Genomic DNA, 19,963 nt, shown 5'->3' on the forward strand with positions numbered 1-19,963 from the left:
TGCAGACAAGACAATTACTTACATGGCCGACCGAGTGGTAGGGACTTGTTCATACACTTAACTTTTAAAGTCGGTCAATATGCTTTTTGGGCGTGGCAAATAAACTACAATAGTTGGAGAGGAGAATATTGAATATATCATTAGAATATGAATTGTAGTTTGAATAAGTAAGTGTAAAGGGACTTTAAGTAAAAGTTAATTATAGTGCAGAGAGATCTGTTTGTTTTGTTTTGTGTTTTTCAAATTCAATCCACTATGATATCGGCTGCTTATGTTGCAAAGTCATGGTGGTGGCGGCCGGGTCTGAAATCTGAAGCCAAAAACAAAAAAAAAAAGAAGAAAAGAAAAACGATAGAATGGACTTTTCGGAAATTACAATTTAACCCCAGATTTATGGTTTCTGTAACTTCAAATTTGGCCCCATAGTTTTGTTTATTGCTGAATTAGGCGAGGTTAATTTGAAATAATTTAAAATCAGATTTAGTTCCCCCAATGATTCTGAATACTTCATTGCAGTCCCCAATTTTAAAGTTTCTCTCAAAACTGTGATATACTTTCAGAAAATACATTTCAACCCCCAAATTAAGTATTTCTGAATCTCAGGTCCGTTTTCAATCAAAAACTTTTCTTTCAGAAATTTCAATCCAGTCCATCATGTTTTAAGATTTGGGTGCAGTGGTCTATTTCTTCAAAGAACGAAGACTTGATTTTTAAGCCTTTTGTAAAGATTTTGTGGCATTTAAAGTTTCAATTGTTTTGAGGGGCCGAACTAATAGGTGAATTATTTTTAGTCCATTTTAAGGTTTGTTTTGGTTAATAAAGTGAAATTCAATTTGGATTTCCAATTTGTTATCTAAAAACCAGCATCATATCGCATTACAAAAACTTATTCAAATTGAAATATATACTACCAAACAAACAAAGCATCGAGTGCTTAACATACAGAATTATTCTTCCCTTCATTGTTACACAGTTTATTGCAGATAAATCCTTAATTAACATTGTAGAAGCTGTATCAGGACATAATTAACAGCATCAGTGGTACTTGGGCAAAATCTTCTGTTTCAGATCGAACCCCTGCGGGAATATCGAACTTTGATCTTCTGCAAATCTGTTAGAGCTTCTTTCATGTTTATTCTATCACCGGAAGATTCCGCACAACACTTCAAAGCCAACTCCAGTATTGATGACACACATTGCACGGTTTTCTCAAAGCCTTGTTCGTTTTCCGTATTCAATAAATTGGCATCTATTACCTCAGTTGATGACTCGTTATTAAGAGAGCTTTGAACCCAACTCTTTAGGGTTAAATCTCCGCCGAACATATCATCGCTCGGCCTTTTTCTCGTAAAAGTTTCCATCACCATCACTCCATAGCTATAAACATCACACCTTGTCGAAACTAGCCCTTCCAAACCATACTCTATAAAACAACAATCGCATAATTCAATAAATCAAAAGTGAAATCCAATCAAAAATATATATAAATAGTATGAGTGAAAGTGAGAATATTAATTAACCTGGTGCGATGTAACCCATTGTTGCTAGGGTGTTGGTGTGCACAGTGCTTTCACCTTCGCCCATCAATTTTGCTATCCCGAAATCACTCACATGGGCAACCATTTCTTCATCCAACAACACGTTGCTTGGCTTCAAATCGCAATGAACAATGAGTGTCGAATAGCCATGGTGAAGATATTCCAATGCACATGCAACATCAATCATTATGTTCAATCTTTGCATTAGATCCAAGCAATAGTTGTGTGAATATAACCATTTGTCGAGGTTTCCACCTGGCATGTATTCGAGTACCAATGCCTTGAAATCCTCGTTAGAGCAACTGCTAATGACTTTGGTGAGATTTCTGTGGCGGATGTTTCGTAGTACCTCACATTCGACTTCAAAGCTCTTAGAAGCAGCTTCCTATAGTGAATTGAAGACCTTGACAGCCAAAATCGTCCCATCTCTTAGAACGGCTTTGTACACAGAACCAAAACTCCCCACGCCGAGTAAATTCGTTTCGCTGAAGTGTTCAGTTACTTGTAGGAGTTTGTAATACGAAATTCGTTCAGGTACTGTAGGAACCAACCCATCAATTCCATTGACTGCCTTATTTTTTCTTCTGTGTCTTATGAAAATGAAGGCCAAACAGAGAACCGATATAAATGCGACAACTCCAATAAGAATAAATAAAGCTAATCGCACCCTTTTCATCCCTTGACTTGTGTTTGGAAACATTATGATCGCAAGGTGGGAGATTGAACCTTGGAATTCCGCATAGTGCCTCACTACCCTTAAAAGACTCGATAGTGAAGTTTACGAAAGGACCACCAGTGGGAATTTCTCCTCTCAGGGCATTGAAAGAGACATTAAAGTAGTTGAGGTGTTGAAGTGCTTCAAAAGACTTTGGAATTGATCCAGAGAGGTTATTATAAGACAAGTCTATAGTTACCAAACTGATCATCTTCCCTACGGACTCGGGAATAGAACCTTCTAGTAGATTATGTGCCAAAGAAAAATAAATCAAAGAATTTAAATTTCCGATTGTGCTTGGAATATAATGCGACAAGTTGTTATTTGATAGATCGATAGAGGTTGCTGACACTAAATTTCCTATTTCCAGAGGTATAAATCCGCTCAAGGAATTCAAGAATAAGTTTAGATGCAACAAATCTTTGAGGCGCCACACGCTTGATGGTATGATTGAAGACAACATGTTGGAATTTAGATAGAGATATCTTAAAGATGTGATATTTCCTAAACATTCCGGTATTCGACCGAAATAATTATTTTGGCTTAAAGATAAAACAACCAAGTTTTGTAAATCACAAATACCCTCTGGAATGGAACCTGCCAGGTTGTTGCTCTGTAGATCTAATCCTTGAAGCTTCCGCAAATAGCTGATAGTATGAGGAATGTTACCAGACAACTCGTTCATGCTTAAAGAAAGTTTCACCAGGTTGGTTAAATTGCCGATTTCTGCAGGTACGATACCCTTAATTTTACAATTGGAGGCAAATAAATCTTGCAACGAGGGAGATAAATTCCCAATGGAAGCTGGAATAATGCCACCTAAAGGATTATCGTCAATATCGAGCAAATTCAAAGATCGGCAATTAGTCAAGGAAGTTATGAAGCTCAATTCTGAAGAAGTTGATTTGGTCCTTAGATTATTCTCGGCAAAGGCTAGACGTTCAAGGATTCTTAGGTTACCGAGAAAATGAGGTACAAAACCAGTGAAGTTGTTATAACTGAGGCCGAGAATTCTGAGTTTGGAACAATTAGTGATCGAATCGGGTATTGATCCACTTAGATTATTTATTTCGAGATAAAGTTCTTCAAGAACGGGTAACTCGAAATCCAAATTAGTTGGAAGACTGCCTGACAAACTATTAGATGTCAAACCAAGAATTCGAAGATTTGACATGTTAAAGAGCTCCAATGGCATAACACCAGTGAAGCTGTTAAATTCTAATTTTAATGTATCCAGTTGGTACGTTTTGCCAATTTCTCGCGGTAAACTGCCTGTGATTAAGATTAAAGAAATTATACATTACAAATATACAAATATATACTGATAACATAGAGAGTCTTCCAATATATTTTGTTAATCATACCTGTTAAGTTGTTTTGTGAGAATCCCAAGTGTTTGAGCTTTGTAAGATTCCCGATATCTTTTGGGAGGTTTCCCGACAGGTGATTGTCATATAGGGCTAAAACTTGGAGGGAAGAAATATTGAAGATGCTTCTGGGAACTGTGCCAGTTATCTGGTTTTGTTCAATGGCCAATCGAGCCAGGTTCTGAAGATTGCCAATCTCGGACGGGATAACACCTATATATGGAAACACACAAATCAACCGTTAAAAAATATATACCCAATCCTCATCAAATCTATGTCAATCATAACAACATTGATATATCCAAGTTGAATTTAAACGAAAGAACATTGATATATATACTGAAAGAATTTATGGTCCCGAATTCGTATTATACAGAGATGTTATCTGAAATGTTGTGACACTTGAGACAACATGCAGCGGAAATATAAAGATTAAAAGACAGTACTCAGAATTAAAAATGTTCACAAGTAAAGACTTGTGAACTTGCCCTTTACAGGACGGAAAAATATATTAAAATCAGTATTCCAAGAATACAAACAGAAGAGTGCGAAAACTTCTTCCTTATGAGTGAATCTTTTTCAAGATCACTCTTACAACCAAATCTAGATACTAAAAGAAAAATATTAAAAATTCTAGATTTCAAAGAATGTACTCGTGAGGAGTACGTAAAGAACTTATGAATGAATCACTATCTTGATCATTCTTACAACCAAGTCTAGAAACATATATACTATACAATCTAGACTACAAAGAATGTACTTATGAGAAGTACGTAAAGAATGTACTCATAAGGAGTACGTAAAGATTGTACTCATGAGGAGTACAAACGACCGATTCTAAAACCACTCTAAAACTCTCGTGAATATTCTTCAGCCCTCGGTTTTTATTTCGTAGAATCGATAATCTTCCTTGAGTATTGAAGTCGGTATTTATAGGCATTCCAAGCATCCACTCCTCAGCCCATGATCTGCAAGAAAACCAACTACAAGAGCACTCAAGAACATGGGTTAGTGGGTTAGTGGGTTAGTTTAAGGAGTTAGAATAATATTCACAATTAAACCCACTTAAGCACTACTTAGCCCACTAAGCACTATACTTAACCCACTAAGCACTATTTATTCCATAACTAAAATTTAGTTTAAAAAATAAGAAAGTTAAAAAACACAATGTGGAAATAATCCACGTGTTTCAAACTCCCCCTTTTTAACTTTCTGATCAAAACTAAATTTTAGCTTAACTCCCCCTGAGTCATTGCTTGAACTCCCCCTGAATTTGACAACCAACATTAACATAAAAGTTCAGAGGAAAAAAAATAACAACAGAACAAAACCAAATATTGTTCATAAAAAATATCAGCTGCTGCTCCTTCATCACTGAACAAAACAAAACAGAACAATATCCAAAGTCTCCTCAGTATCAGCTGCTGCTTTCCTCTGCTCCTTCTTCATTAACTCCTTGCTTTCTGCCTCTGGCATCCAAGAGATGAGAAGTCCCTGCTTCAGCTTCATGACTAGCTTTTTCTCCCCCTTTTTGATCAGAAAGAGTTTTTTCGAAGCATTTCCACCGTGGACTGGTGATAGGTAATCTGAGCTAGAGAATGAGTAAGCTGTTGTAACAAGAGATCTCTAGGAACAGAAACAAGAATGTCAGGGATGTTGTCAACATGAGGAGCAACACCTTCAGTACCAAGATTATTTTGACCTGATTCAGTTGAGAGGAAATTATCTCCATTCCAGGGAAATCCTTGGACATGAGGAGCTTTGAGAAAATTTTGAAAAATAATTATCATGCCAAGTGTGAGAAAGCAGAATGGAGTAGATGAGAGAAGAATTTAAAAACGATTGCCAAAAAATAGTTTTACAAACCTTAGTAAAATCACCATAATTATCTTCATCAATCACAATAGGAGTTTGTAAATGAGGGTTGATAATTTTGGGAGAAAAAGAGAAAATTGATTCGCACAAAAAAAAACTTTTCCAAAGTTTGGAGAATTTTTCTTTAAAAAAGAGGTTTGTAAATTGGCATAAAATTCCTTCACAACAGAGGGATCATAAGGACAGACAATCTCAACTAGACTAAGGATTTTTCTTTGATCAAGAAAATCAGTAATCCTATGTCTATTAAACTCATCCTTGGAAATTTTCTTCTCCTTAATGAATTGGCAATTCATGATTTGAATCAGATTCAAAATAAAAGGTTGTACTGAAAGTATTGTTTACCTCAAAAGGAGTTGACAGATCATTCCCATTCAATTTCAGCTCTTCTTCCTCAGAAGATTCCTCTTCTTCTGAGTCTTCAAGTTCGCCTGGGATGTATGCTGGCTCAGGTGATGCAACACGTGAAGCAGCATCTTCTTCCATCTGACATGAGACCTCGGAAGAATCACTGTCTGACTCTGAGGATGGCAAATTCTTGCGGAAAGAGGCAAGGGCGCTTCCCAACTGTCATCACTTTTCTTTTCCTCTTCAGCCTGGGAAGGTGCTGTATCTGCTTGAACTGCTGCTTCTGCCAGGGTTTCCAGGGGGTCAGCATGAGGAACTGATGGAGTTTCTTCAGTAGTGGTGAACTCCTGAGCATCAACAATGGGAATGTCAACATGCTCTGCAGAAGACATCCCAGAAAAATCAGGCATTTCTTCATCCTGATAGGGAGCAGCATCCTCAGCAGCATTCTGAGGAACATTTGTTGAAGCAGTGGGTGCAGCAGCATCTTCTGGAACAGGTGCAGCAACACCTTCATGAACAGGTGCAACAACACCTTCATGAACAGAATGTAGAGAGGCTGCTGTTGCCATGCTAGGCTGTGATGTCTCCCCCTGAGTTGATGCTGGGAGAGGTGAGTTGTTGGATGATGACTCGGAGGAGCTGGAGGACAAGGCTTGAGCCTGTGGTGCAGCAAAGGTAGGATCCCCTGCTTCATCATCAGTTTCTTCATCCACCAAATGAAGACCTCTTCGTGGGTTTGGCCGAACTGGAGTGCGGCCACCTCTGCCTCCTCTTCTTCCACCTCTGCTTCTTCTTCTGGGAGAGTGTTCACCCCTCCGGCGTTGTGACCCAGCAGTATTCAGATCTGGAAAGGGGTTCATGCGCTTGGACCGGCGAGTTGGAAATCTTCCGGCAGTGGAAGAGGGACCCACAAAATCGAAGTTGTCTGGGTCAATCGGGTTCAGCTCGTCGCCGGGCTCAATGTAGCTGATATGAAGAGCATCAAGGTTGACCGGATGAATGATGATGGCCAGATTTGGGTCTGCTGGTTCAGGTGCTGCAGCATCGTTGTGGACATCATCTTCGGCCGGAAGGGGATTTCTAGGTGGAGATGCCATGATACAGTAGATAAAAATTTCTTCTTTGTGCTTTTAATTTGAAAGTGTGAATTTTTTAAAAAGAAGCACGAAATTTATAAGCCCTAATTTGCAGAAAAACATTGAAGTGGAGAAGGTGAAGAAGTGGTGTGCGTTTTTCTTGGAGAAAGTGTGATTGAGGAGAATAAAGGTTTATTTGGCAGTTTAAAGCAAAACGTGACACATGGCACAATAAGGAGTGGACTTAGTGGAAAATGAAAGACTAACCCATGTACCCCATGACCCATATAAATAGTGATAATTCAAAAATAAATAAAATAAATATAGTAGTACTCACGAAATTTTCACAAAAATAAGAAACACATTTATTAATGATTAATAGTGTGAGAAAAATTGGCTAAGAGGCATAGATATTATTAAGTATATAATAATATTTTTTATTTTTTATTTTTTTTTTTTTTTTTTTTTTTTTTTTAAACTCTTATTTTCAAGTCAAACAATTCACATGGAACATGATCAAGTGTTCAGTTTGAAGGTTCCTCAGTTACTAAGATATGACTATCAAAATAGAGGAGTTTGACTTATGTGAGTGTAATTATTCTCTGAAATGTTTACATGAAGCATGATCACGTTTCAAGGTGAAAGACTTCCAGTTACTTATTTAGAGAATAATCCATCACAGTGAAGCCTTTATTTAAAGAAGCTAAGCTTCAATAAATTATGTTGCAGCTTAAGATATTTAATGAGGTGCTGCAACATTTTTCAGGACATGTTTATTGAGTACACATCCCGAGAGATTTTCTAAGTTTAGAAAACCTCTCATAATCTAATGCCTTTGTAAAGATGTCAGCCAGCTGATCTTCTGTAGGAATGTACTTTAAGCACACTATATTTTTCTCAACTATATCACGAATAAAATGATGTTTAATATCTATGTGTTTAGTTCGTGAGTGCTGAACAGAATTTTTTGAAATATCAATAGCACTTGAATTATCACAATATATGGTCAGGGTGTCACTGGTTAACCCATAATCCCTCAACATTTGTTTCATCCAAATTAGTTGACCACAACATCCTCCAGCAGCTACATATTCTGATTCAGCTGTTGAAAAAGATACACAGTTTTGCTTTCTACTAAACCAAGAAACTAGATTATTCCCCAGAAAGAAACATGCACCTGAGGTGCTTTTTCTGTCACTAATATCCCCAGCCCAATCAGAATCACTAAAGCCTATCAAGTTTGTATTTGTGTCTTTGAAAAACTGAATCCCTAAGTCTACTGTACCTGCAACATACCTAATAATCCTCTTCACAGCTTTAAGATGAGTGACCTTGGGATTAGTTTGATATCTGGCACACACACAAACACTAAGCATAATGTCAGGCCTGCTTGCTGTTAGATACAGAAGGCTTCCAATCATGCTTCTGTAGAGAGTGTTGTCGACATCTTCTGCAACATCATCCTTAGACAGTTTTTGGCTGGAACCCATTGGAGTTTTCATGTGCTTGGCTGATTCCAACTCAAACCTTTTGACCAGATTGAGAGCATACTTCTTTTGATTTACAAAAATTCCTTCACCTGACTGTTTGATTTGGAGTCCTAGGAAGTAATTCAACTCCCCTACCATGCTCATTTCAAAAGTGTGAGACATAGAATCTACAAAAGACTGTAAAAGGTTAGCACAAGTAGAGCCAAAAACAATATCATCAACATATATCTGAACAATAATGATATGATTATTTGTTCTTCTAACAAATAGAGTTCTGTCTGCTTCTCCTCTAGTGAATTGTATTTCAAGTAAGAAGTCAGTGAGTCTTTGATACCAAGCTCTAGGAGCTTGTTTAAGACCATACAAAGGCTTCTTAAGATTGAACACATGATCAGGTTTGGCAGAATCTTCAAAACTCTTGGGCTGCTCTACATATGCTTCTTCATTTAAAACACAATTTAGAAATGCACTTTTGATATCCATCTGATACAATTTTATTCTAAGAAAGCAGGCTATAGCAAGAAGTAACCTAATAGATTCAATTCTAGCTACTGGAGCAAAGGTTTCATCAAAATTTATACCTTCAATTTGAGTATAACCTTGTGCTACTAACCTAGCCTTATTTTTAACAATTGTACCTTTTTCATCAGTTTTGTTTTTGAAGATCCACTTAGTTCCTATTACATTTACATGACTTGGTCTGGGAACTAAGTACCAAACATCATTCCTGATGAACTGATTCAGTTCTTCATGCATTGCATTGATCCAGAATTCATCCTTCAGAGCTTCTGCAATATTCCTTGGTTCAACTGAAAACACAAAGCAAGTAAATCCAGTTAGTGCACATTCAGAAGATAAATTTGCAAATCTTACCATATCTCTGTAATTCACTCTCTCTTTTCTTCTGGTTCTTATCCCATCAAAAATATCTCCCACTACTTGAGTAGATGGGTGATTTTTCTGGATTCTGCTTGATGGTTCCTTTCTGCAGACATCATGAGTTAGCTGCAATTCAGCTTTTGTACTCTCTGAAGGCTGTATTGAGTCAGGTGTGGTAACACCTGATTCAACACCCTCTTCTCTTGAGACTGGACTGTTTATATCTGGAGCATCTGTGGCAGTAGTGTCTCCTCCTGTTGTTTCTCCTTCAGCAATCAGGTCATCAACTTCATCTTCAGCTGTTTTACTGCGGAGATCAGCAAAGTCATCAAATACCACATTTACAGATTCAATAATGGTTCGAGTTCTTAAGTTATATACTCTATAAGCATGATTGTTATTAGAGTATCCCATAAACAAACTCAAATCACTTGTTGAATCAAATTTAGCTAGATGATCTCTATCATTTAGGACATAGCAAACACATCCAAACACATGCATGTTTTCTAGATCAGATTTTTCTCTTAAAAAATACACCAAAGTATATCTCGAAAAATCATCAACACACACAAATACATATTTTTTACCACCTAGGCTTTCTACCTCTATAGGACCCATAAGATCCATATGTACAAGTTTAAAACAAATGGTGGTACCAACGGGTTGTAGCACTTTGTGTGGTACTCTAGTTTGCTTTCCCTTCAGGCATATTCCGCATATAGGGATGTCCTTGATCTTGAGATCTAGAATTCCTCTTATGGCATTATACTTGTTGAGCAGCTTCAGATTTTTGAAGTTTGTGTGCCCAAGTTTCTGGTGCCACAGCTCTACTTCACTTACTCTTGAGCTCTTGCATGAGATGGTGTTACCTGTTTGATAACAATTATCCATTGATATGGAACCTGTCACTACACAATGATTTTGATTATCAAACATAGAACAACAGTATTTATCAAATTTAACACGTAGATCATCGTCACACAATTGACTAATACTGATGAGGTTTGACCCAAATCCTTCAACATGTAAGACATTTGAAAGTTTTGGAAGTCCCTCAATACTGAGTGTTCCATGTCCAACCACTTTGCCTTTAGCTCCTCCTCCATAGGTTACACGTCCTCCATTGAGTGTATGGTAGTTTGATAGAAATTCTTTAGTTCCAGTCATGTGCCTAGAGAATCCACTATCAAAGTACCATGAACCTGAAATGTTAGCATTTAAAGAAGTGTATACTGCTTTGTACATAAGTTTACCTTTGGGAGTCCATATTCTACACTCCTTTTTGGTAAATTCTACCTTTTTCTTGGAGGTGTTCCCTGGAGTGCTGTGGCTCATTTTGTACAACATTTTGTCACTACTGAGTTTTTCACAAAATGGACGAATATGTCCTGGTGAGAAACAATAATGACAAATGCATCTCCTTATTCTGGACTCTGAAGTGGTGACTGTGAAATTCCTGGATTCTTTGCCATCTGAACTCTTCTCTTTGACAACGACAACTTCTTTCTTCTTCACTGGCTTGTGTTTCTTTACTTGTTTCTTGAACCCTAGACCTTCCTTTTTGTTGTACTTTTCCAGTGACACAATCTCTTTGAGTTTAGTTGTGTCGGTATTCATCCTCTTGATTGCTAGAGTCGCTTCTTTGAGTTCATCTTTCACCTTTGCCAGTTCAAGATCCTTCTTGGTGATACCAACCTCCAAATGAGTGATTGTTTCTTTGAGAAAAGGATTTTCCTTGTTGACTGCATCTAGAGCATGAGTCTTCTTCTCCAAGTCACTGAACAATTTCTTGTACATTTCTTCCTCATCACTAACTGCTTCATTACTGGATTCTGCTGCATTCAAAGAAATAGAGTTTAAACATGTATAATGATCAGTATTTAACTCAGAAATTTCAGTTACTGAAAGTGTTTCAGAAAGTGTTGCAGCATCCATGGAAACTCTTAGTGATTCTGTATCAGAAGCATTTCCAGTGATATATCTGACAGAGAGAGCTTGTTTAGTGGATTGTTGTTCCTCTGTCTGTTCAGGTTGCTCTTCCTCCTCATCACTGACAGCACAAATCAAACTCATTCCTCTTCTTCTTAAGGTATTTGCACACTCATTTGCATAATGTCCAAATCCTGAACAAGCCCTGCATTTAATGTGATCTAAGTTAGGTGGTTCAGAATTTGAACGAACAAATGAAGAATTTTTAGAAGTGTTCTGAGAAGGTGTTTGAGAAAATGTTCTCTGTGAAGTAGATCTGTTCCGGGGCTGAGTTTGTCGATTTTGCGAAGAGCCATCTGGAAATAATTGTCTGGGCTTGATTCCACCTCGCCTGTATGCCTTATTGAATTTCTGAATTTGGAATGCAACATTGTTGAGACATTCCTCTGCATCATCATCAAACTCCGGAGCAACATCTTCTTTCTCCAATTCTGCCTGAAGTGCATTTGAGATAGCCTTTCCTTTCTCCTTTCTTTGATCTTCGAAGTTCATCTCTCTGGACTTGAGACTTCCAATTAATTCGTCCAGCCGTAGAGATGATGTATCTTTAGCCTCCTCAATAGCAGTAACCGTCATGCTGAACCTTTCTGGAAGAGTTCTCAATACCTTATTCACCAGTGTCTCGTTGCTTAAAGGACCACCTAAGGATTGAAATTCATTAGCCAAATCAATCAACTTCTCATTGTACTGAGAAATTGTTTCAGTTTCCTCCATTCTCAGTCTCTCAAATTTGGAAGAGAGTAGTCTGAGCTTGGTTCTTCTGACACTATCTGATCCTTCACAATGTAGCTGTAGAACCTCCTATGCATCCTTTGCAGAAGTGCATACTGAAATCAATTTAAACATTGTTAAATCTACTGAATTGAAGATTGCATTCAACGCCTTGGAGTTTTGATTGGCATTTGATAGATCATCTGTTGTCCACCGTAGCTCTGGTGTTGGAAATACATCCCCATCTGCATCTGTGATTGTTGGTGCCTTCCATCCAGTGAGAATGGATCTCCAGGCTCTCTCATCAATGGCTTTGATGTATGCCCTCATCTTGACTTTCCAGTAGGTGTAGTTTGTGTCGTCGAGTACAGGAGGTCGCATAGAAGCAGTCATCTTAGTATCCATCACGAATTCGTTTCTGAAAAAGAAAAATAGGAACAAACACTTAGTATACGTCAAGTGTTGGCTCTTGATGCCAATTGAAAGAATTTATGGTCCCGAATTCGTATTATACAGAGATGTTATCTGAAATGTTGTGACACTTGAGACAACATGCAGCGGAAATATAAAGATTAAAAGACAGTACTCAGAATTAAAAATGTTCACAAGTAAAGACTTGTGAACTTGCCCTTTACAGGACGGAAAAATATATTAAAATCAGTATTCCAAGAATACAAACAGAAGAGTGCGAAAACTTCTTCCTTATGAGTGAATCTTTTTCAAGATCACTCTTACAACCAAATCTAGATACTAAAAGAAAAATATTAAAAATTCTAGATTTCAAAGAATGTACTCGTGAGGAGTACGTAAAGAACTTATGAATGAATCACTATCTTGATCATTCTTACAACCAAGTCTAGAAACATATATACTATACAATCTAGACTACAAAGAATGTACTTATGAGAAGTACGTAAAGAATGTACTCATAAGGAGTACGTAAAGATTGTACTCATGAGGAGTACAAACGACCGATTCTAAAACCACTCTAAAACTCTCGTGAATATTCTTCAGCCCTCGGTTTTTATTTCGTAGAATCGATAATCTTCCTTGAGTATTGAAGTCGGTATTTATAGGCATTCCAAGCATCCACTCCTCAGCCCATGATCTGCAAGAAAACCAACTACAAGAGCACTCAAGAACATGGGTTAGTGGGTTAGTGGGTTAGTTTAAGGAGTTAGAATAATATTCACAATTAAACCCACTTAAGCACTACTTAGCCCACTAAGCACTATACTTAACCCACTAAGCACTATTTATTCCATAACTAAAATTTAGTTTAAAAAATAAGAAAGTTAAAAAACACAATGTGGAAATAATCCACGTGTTTCATATACCATTTAAACTATTACCCCCGAGATATAAAATCTGAAGAAACTTTAACTCGCCAATTTCTTTTGGTATCTTCCCATTAAATGAGTTGTAAGATAGGGATACATCCCGAAGTTGCGAACATTCGGATAGATTTGATGGAATTTCGCCATTCAATTGATTTTCAGATAGGTAAATTCCTTGAACAAGTGGAAGTTTACTGCAAAAGTCACTTGGAAGGCTGCCACTCAATTCGTTTGCTGTGAAATACATAGATTTTAAGGCAGATAGGTTAAAAATGGATGACGGTATAGGACCCGAGAGATGATTGTATATCATGGATACAGTCTGCAGATTGTGAAGCCTCCCCAACTCTTGTGGAATAAATCCTTGAAGAGAATTGTAAGCAAAATCAACAAGTTGTAGATTTGTTAGATTAGAGAGAGAGCTCGGGATGGAACCGGTAAAGCTGTTATTCCGTAGAGACAGATGCTCGAGTTTAGTTAAAAGACCCAACCACGGTGGAATCTCTCCACTCAAGTTGTTTACTCTGAAAGAAATAAACTTCAATCTGTGTAAGAAAGACAATTGTTGAGGAAGAACACCACCGAAAAAGTTGAAACTAAAATCGAGTGAAACGAGGAAGGAGAGGTTTCCTAGTTGTGGTGGAATTGTGCCTGAAAGGCCCATGTAAGAAATATTCAACGCAGTTACTCGATTATGGCGTAAACCGCAAGTGACTCCAATCCAGCTACAAACAGAACTCGAATTGGTCCAATTTTTGGCAAGTATGTTTTCAGATTCCAAAATGATATGAGATTTCAGGGAAAGAAGGGCAGATTTATCGGTTTCGAGGGTGGTTGGATATCTTATGGCTACGCAATAATAAGACATTTGGAATAGGGTTATACATGCAATAATGCAACATAGAGTTTTCCCCATGATTACTTGGAAAATTATTTTGGTGAACTCCTCTAACCATCGGTGATTTTTATATAGTGAAGTGCTGAAATTCATTTAGTCGATATCGACGCTATCATTTAATATATACAAACAATTTATATTCATAGACTTGACCTTAAAGACTTTAATTATCAGTCAATGCTGATGAAGACACCTCTAACGTGTTGAATAGTGTGTAATTGTTTGATAAAAATGTATGACTAAAGAATCATGGAAGAAGGAAAAGAACTTTGTATGAATTACATCTTATCTTATTATTTATTATGCAGACAAGACAATTACTTACCTGGCCGGCCGAGTTGTAGGGACTTGTTCGTAGACTTGAATTTAAAAGTCAGTCTAATTTGTGGAAATTATATAGTGATGTATGCTTTTTGGCGTGGCAAATAAACTACAATAGTTGGAGAAATTACAATTTAACCCCAGATTTATGGTTTCTGTAATTACAATTTGGATTCCAATTTGTTATCTAGAAACCATCATCATATCGCATTACAAAAACTTATTCAAATTGAAATATATACTACCAAACAAACAAGTGCTTAACATGCATCCAGAATTATTCTTCCCTTCATTATTACACAGTTTATTGTAGATAAATCCTTAATTAACATTGTAGAAGCTGTATCAGGACATAATTAACAGCATCAGTGGTACTTGGGGTTTCAGATCGAACCTCGGTGGAAATATCGAACTTTGATCTTCTGCAGCTCCGTTAGAGCTTCTTTCATGTTTATTCTATCACCAGAAGATTCCGCACAACACTTCAAAGCCAACTCCAGTATTGATGACGCGCATTGCACGTTTTTCTCAAAGGCTTGTTCGTTTACCGTATTCAATATATTGGCATCTATTACCTCACTTGATGACTCGTTATTAACTGAGCTTTGAACCCAACTCTTTAAAGTTAAATCTCCGCCGAACATTTCATCGCTTGGCCTTTTTCTAGTAAAAGTTTCCATCACCATCACTCCATAGCTATAAACATCACACCTTGTAGAAACTAGCCCTTCCAAACCATACTCTATAAACAACAATCGTATAATTCAATAAATCAAAAGTGAAATCCAATCGATAATATATAAAATTAGTATGAGTGAAAGTGAGAATATTAATTAACCTGGTGCAATGTAACCCATTGTTGCTAGGGTGATGGTGTGCATAGTGCTCTCACCTTCGCCCATCAATTTTGCTATCCCGAAATCACTCACATGAGCAACCATGTCTTCATCTAACAACACATTACTTGGCTTCAAATCGCAATGAACAATTCGTGTCGAATAGCCATGATGGAGATATTCCAAGGCACATGCAACATCAATCATTAAATTCAATCTTTGCAATATATCCAAGCAGTAGTTGTGGGAATATAGCCATTGATCGAGGTTTCCATTCGGCATGTATTCAAGTACCAATGCATTGAAATCCTCGTTTGAGCAACTGCTAATGACTTTGATGAGATTTCTGTGACGGACGTTGCGTAGTATCTCACATTCGACATCAAAGCTCTTCGAAGCAGTTTCCGAAAGTGAATTGAACACCTTCACAGCCAAAAATTTCCCATCTTTTAGAACACCTTTGTAAACAGAACCGAACCCCCCACGGCCTAGTAAATTCGTCTCGCTGAAGTGTTCGGTTGATCGTAGGAGTTCATAATAGGAAATTCTTTCTGGTACAGTAGACAATAGCCCGTCATTTCCATTGGCTGCTTTATCTTTTCTTCTATATCTAATCAAGATGACGAATGCCAAAGAGACGAGCGAGATGAATGCAACAATCCCGGAAATAATAAATAAAGCAAAATGTGCAATTTTCATCCTTGGCCCGTGATTGGAAGCATTACGACAAAGAGATACATTGAACCTTGGAACACCACACAATGCCTCATTGCCCTTAAAAGACTCCATAGTGAGGTTTGTGAAAGGACCACCGTTGGGAATTTCACCTCTCAAACCATTGAAAGAGACATTAAAGTAGACGAGATATTTAAGTGTCTCCAACGACTTTGGGATCGAACCAGAGAGGTTATTGTTAGACAAGTCTACAACTTCTAAACTTATCATGCTCCCCATCGACTCGGGAATAGAACCTTCCAATCGATTATGTGCCAAATACAAGTTCGTCAAAGATATTAAATTTCCGACTGTGCTTGGAATAGACTCTGACAACTGGTTCATTGATAGATTGATCCGGGTTGCTGACACTAAATTACCTATTTCTAGAGGTATAATTCCACTCAAAAAATTTGAGGACAAGTCTAGGTGCAACAAATCTGTGAGGCGCCACATGCTTGATGGGATGCTTAAATTTAACATGTTGGAATCTAGATAGAGATATCTTAAAGATGTGATATTTTCTAAACACTCCGGTATTTGGCCGGAAAATTTGTTACAGCTTAAAAATAAACTATCCAAGTTGTGTAAATCACAAAGACCCTCTGGAATGGAACCTCTCATATTGCTGTTACTTAAATATAATCCTTGAAGCTTATGCAAATGGTTGACAGTAGGTGGAATATTACCGAACAACTCGTTCTCGTTTAAAGAAAATTTCACTAGGTTGCTTAAATTGCCGATTTCCGGAGGGATAATACCCTTAATTTGACAATTGAAGGCCATTATTTCTTGCAAGGAGATTGATAAATTCCCAATGGAAGCCGGAATGATGCCATCTAGAGGATTATTAGCAATTCTGAGTGTAATTAATGATCTGCAATTTGCCAAGGAAGTTATGAAGCTCAACTCTGAAGAAGTTGATTCGGTTCTTAGATTGTTGTTATACATGGATAGAAATTCAAGCATTCTTAGGTTACCGAGAAAATGAGGTACAAAACCAGTGAAGTTGTTATCACCGAGTTCAAGAATTCTGAGTTTGGAACAGTTAGTGATCGAATCAGGTATTGATCCACTGAGGTCATTTTCTGCGAGGTAAAGTTCTTCAAGAGAGGGTAACCCGTGATCCAAATTAGTTGGAAGACTGCCTGACAGACTATTAGCTAAAAGATCAAGAATTCGAAGATTTGACATGTTAAAGAGTTCCAATGGGATAAAACCAGTGAAGCTGTTAGTGTTTAATTTTAATGTATTCAATTGGTAAATTTTCCCAATTTCACGCGGTAAAACACCTGTCAAGATTTAAAAAAAAATTAAACATTTGCCTATTAATATCGAAAGTCTTCCGTTATAATTTTCTCGGTCGCACCTGTTAACTTGTTCTCTGTGAGTCCCAAGCGTTTGAGCTTTGTAAGATTCCCGATTTCTTTTGGGAGGTTTCCAGACAGTTGATTGCGATGTAGTCGTAAAAGTTGGAGAGAAGAAATATTGAAGATACTGAGTGGAATTGTGCCACTAATCTGGTTTCGTTCAATGTCTAACTCATCCAGGTTCTGAAGATTGCCAATCTCGGACGGGATAACACCTATGGAACACACAAATCAACTGTTAAAATCATAATGCTAGTTGAAAGAGAATGTGAAGTATTTTATACCATTTAAGTTGTTGCGCCCGAGATGTAAAATGCGAAGAAATTTTAACTTGCCAATTGCTTTTGGTATCTGCCCACTAAATGAGTTGTAAGACAGTGATATTTCTCGAAGTTGCGAACATTCTGACAGACTTGACGGGATTTCGCCACTCAGCTGATTACGAGATAGGTAAATTCCTTGAACAAGTGGAAGTTTACTGCAAAAGTCACTTGGAAGGCTACCACTCAACTCATTTCCTTTGAAAGATATACCCTCCAGGGTTGATATGTTGAATATGGCTGTTGGTATTTGACCTGAGAGACGATTGTAACCAAAACTAAGAAGCCGTAGATTTGTTAGCTTAGAGAGAGAACTCGGGATGGAACCGGTAAAACTGTTATTCCGTAGAGACAGATGCTCGAGTTTAGTTAAAAGACCCAACCACGGTGGAATCTCTCCACTCAAGTTGTTTACTCTGAAAGAAATAAACTTCAATCTGTGTAAGAAAGACAACTGTTGAGGCAGAACACCACCGAAAAGGTTGAAACTAAAATCGAGTGAAAGAAGGAAGGAGAGGTTTCCTAGTTGTGGTGGAATTATGCCTGAAAGACCCATATCCGAAATATTGACCGCAGTTACTCGATTATGGCGCAAACCGCAAGTGATGCCGATCCAGCTACAGACAGAGCTTGAGTTGGTCCAATTGGTTGTAATAATACGAAAAGGGTCCAAAGTGATACGAGATTTTAGGACAAGAAGAGCAGATTGATCTGTGAAGAGGCTAAGGCTATTTGTAGAGCTTAAGGCAAGAGAGTGCATTTGGCAAAGAATCATAAGTAGGAATGTATATGCAGCAAGAGTGGAATAACCTGTTTTCTCCATGACTTACTTTGAGCTTCTATATATAAACGCTTGTTTGTCTGAGTGAATAATTCTATATATATATATATATATATATATATATATATATATATATATATATATATATATATATATATATATATATATATATATAGTGAAATTCCAAAATGAATTATTTCTAGATAATTATTGATGGTCTGGTCCATAAGCTCAAATCATTCACACATGATGCTTTACTTTTTTTTCTTTTATGTTTTGTCACGTGCTCTCTTTTTCCTCTTTCTTTGCTTTTAATTTATCACTTTTATTTTCTCTCTGTAGTTCTGTTTTTTAGTGGTCTTGATTTTTTTTTTCTTTTGGGATAATTGTCTTCTTATCGAAAGAGTGTTTTCTAGCGACTTTTCGATATTTATATCCGCTAAATTTTAAACTTCAAAATCACTTTAATGCTTGGAAAAGCACTTTTTTGTAGCAAGATTGATTTGAATAAAGTATCAGACAAAAGTGTGTGTTTGCAATTGCCACTTAGTAGTAGTTTCCATTTAGTTTTGGCTTCTTGTTGTTTACTGGTTTGAATCTCCTTTTAGAGTTTAGGAAAAGTACTGCTGTAATATATATAATTTACACACAGTAGGTTCGTCTTAATTTTCGAATAATTTTAGTTTTGAAGGTGCAAGACCTCCGGCGACATTAGCAATTGAACAATGGCGAAAATAATGGTGATTAACCTCCGCCGACATTAGCAATCCGAGTTAAATTTGGGCCTCCAATTTGAAGTTTTGGGCCCAATGCGAGTTGAATCTGGGCCTGCAATTTAAATTTTTTGGGCCCAATGCAGGTTGAATTTGGGCCTGCAATTTGAATTTTGGGCCCAATGTGAGTTGAATTTGGGCATACAATTTGAAGTTATGGGATGCAATCTTTTGTAATTTTTTAATTGATTATAAACTTAATTATTTTTTTAATTGATTCGAAAGTTCGTTTTGTGTATAATTAATTTGTCAACACAATTAGTTTGCAAAACCTCCGGCGACATTAGCAATTGAACCTCCAGCCAACTTGGTGAAATTGTTGCTGCATTGCCGGTTCATGCGGCGGCGTGGTGTTGGAGAAGAGATAGTGTAATGGGCTGAAGAAAGATACAAGAGAATTTAGGTGTAATGGTTTTTTCTTCTTAAAAAAAAAAAAAAAGAAAAAGCAAAAAGTTTAATAGTTTTTGAGGAAATTGCAATCAACTCCCTTATGTAAGTTTCAGAAATTTAACATAAATTACAATTCGGCCTCTACTTTTTTTTTTATTCAGTTTGGCCTCTATTATGTGCTATTCTAGGTTTTATATTATTTTTTTATTGAAGGGTATATTTGTCTTTTTAC

At 37.0% G+C, this 19,963-nt stretch overlaps 3 protein-coding genes across 3 annotated transcripts; all 3 read right to left on the reverse strand.

Moving 5' to 3' along the window:
* Positions 1–873: 873 nt before the first annotated feature.
* LOC148768653 (putative LRR receptor-like serine/threonine-protein kinase At3g47570) lies at positions 874–1,800 on the reverse strand. Its single transcript, XM_088822076.1, has 2 exons — positions 1,521–1,800; positions 874–1,423 (listed from the first exon to the last, which is right to left on the reverse strand). The coding sequence occupies exons 1-2, from the start codon at positions 1,798–1,800 to the stop codon at positions 1,065–1,067; spliced, it is 639 nt and encodes a 212-aa protein (XP_088678202.1). The 3' UTR covers positions 874–1,064.
* LOC148768654 (uncharacterized) lies at positions 1,584–14,260 on the reverse strand. The gene is made up of 3 exons (XM_088822077.1): positions 13,329–14,260; positions 3,618–3,833; positions 1,584–3,525 (listed from the first exon to the last, which is right to left on the reverse strand). The coding sequence occupies exons 1-3, from the start codon at positions 14,242–14,244 to the stop codon at positions 2,111–2,113; spliced, it is 2,547 nt and encodes an 848-aa protein (XP_088678203.1). The 5' UTR covers positions 14,245–14,260; the 3' UTR covers positions 1,584–2,110.
* A 492-nt stretch (positions 14,261–14,752) lies between these two features.
* Positions 14,753–18,665, reverse strand: LOC105951558 (uncharacterized). The gene is made up of 4 exons (XM_088822079.1): positions 17,752–18,665; positions 17,467–17,682; positions 15,386–17,389; positions 14,753–15,289 (listed from the first exon to the last, which is right to left on the reverse strand). The coding sequence occupies exons 1-4, from the start codon at positions 18,608–18,610 to the stop codon at positions 14,931–14,933; spliced, it is 3,438 nt and encodes a 1,145-aa protein (XP_088678205.1). The 5' UTR covers positions 18,611–18,665; the 3' UTR covers positions 14,753–14,930.
* Positions 18,666–19,963: the final 1,298 nt, after the last annotated feature.

Source organism: Erythranthe guttata, chromosome 8 (assembly GCF_056151865.1).
Source record: "Erythranthe guttata isolate IM_541 chromosome 8, IM_541, whole genome shotgun sequence".
NCBI classification, from domain to species: Eukaryota; Viridiplantae; Streptophyta; class Magnoliopsida; order Lamiales; family Phrymaceae; genus Erythranthe; species Erythranthe guttata.

Excerpts from the sequence above, each read along its gene's own strand:
- LOC148768653 (XM_088822076.1), bottom strand. The coding sequence starts at position 1,800 with ATGCCAGGTGGAAACCTCGACAAATGGTTATATTCACACAACTATTGC. Across the intron at positions 1,424-1,520 it reads AATGGGTTACATCGCACCAG|AGTATGGTTTGGAAGGGCTA; the intron begins GTTAATTAATAT and ends GTTGTTTTATAG.
- LOC148768654 (XM_088822077.1), bottom strand. The coding sequence starts at position 14,244 with ATGGGGAAAACTCTATGTTGCATTATTGCATGTATAACCCTATTCCAA. Across the intron at positions 3,834-13,328 it reads CGGGGGTAATAGTTTAAATG|GTGTTATCCCGTCCGAGATT; the intron begins GTATATGAAACA and ends TTCCATATATAG. Across the intron at positions 3,526-3,617 it reads CTCACAAAACAACTTAACAG|GCAGTTTACCGCGAGAAATT; the intron begins GTATGATTAACA and ends TCTTAATCACAG.
- LOC105951558 (XM_088822079.1), bottom strand. The coding sequence starts at position 18,610 with ATGGAGAAAACAGGTTATTCCACTCTTGCTGCATATACATTCCTACTT. Across the intron at positions 17,683-17,751 it reads CGGGCGCAACAACTTAAATG|GTGTTATCCCGTCCGAGATT; the intron begins GTATAAAATACT and ends TGTGTTCCATAG. Across the intron at positions 17,390-17,466 it reads CACAGAGAACAAGTTAACAG|GTGTTTTACCGCGTGAAATT; the intron begins GTGCGACCGAGA and ends AAATCTTGACAG.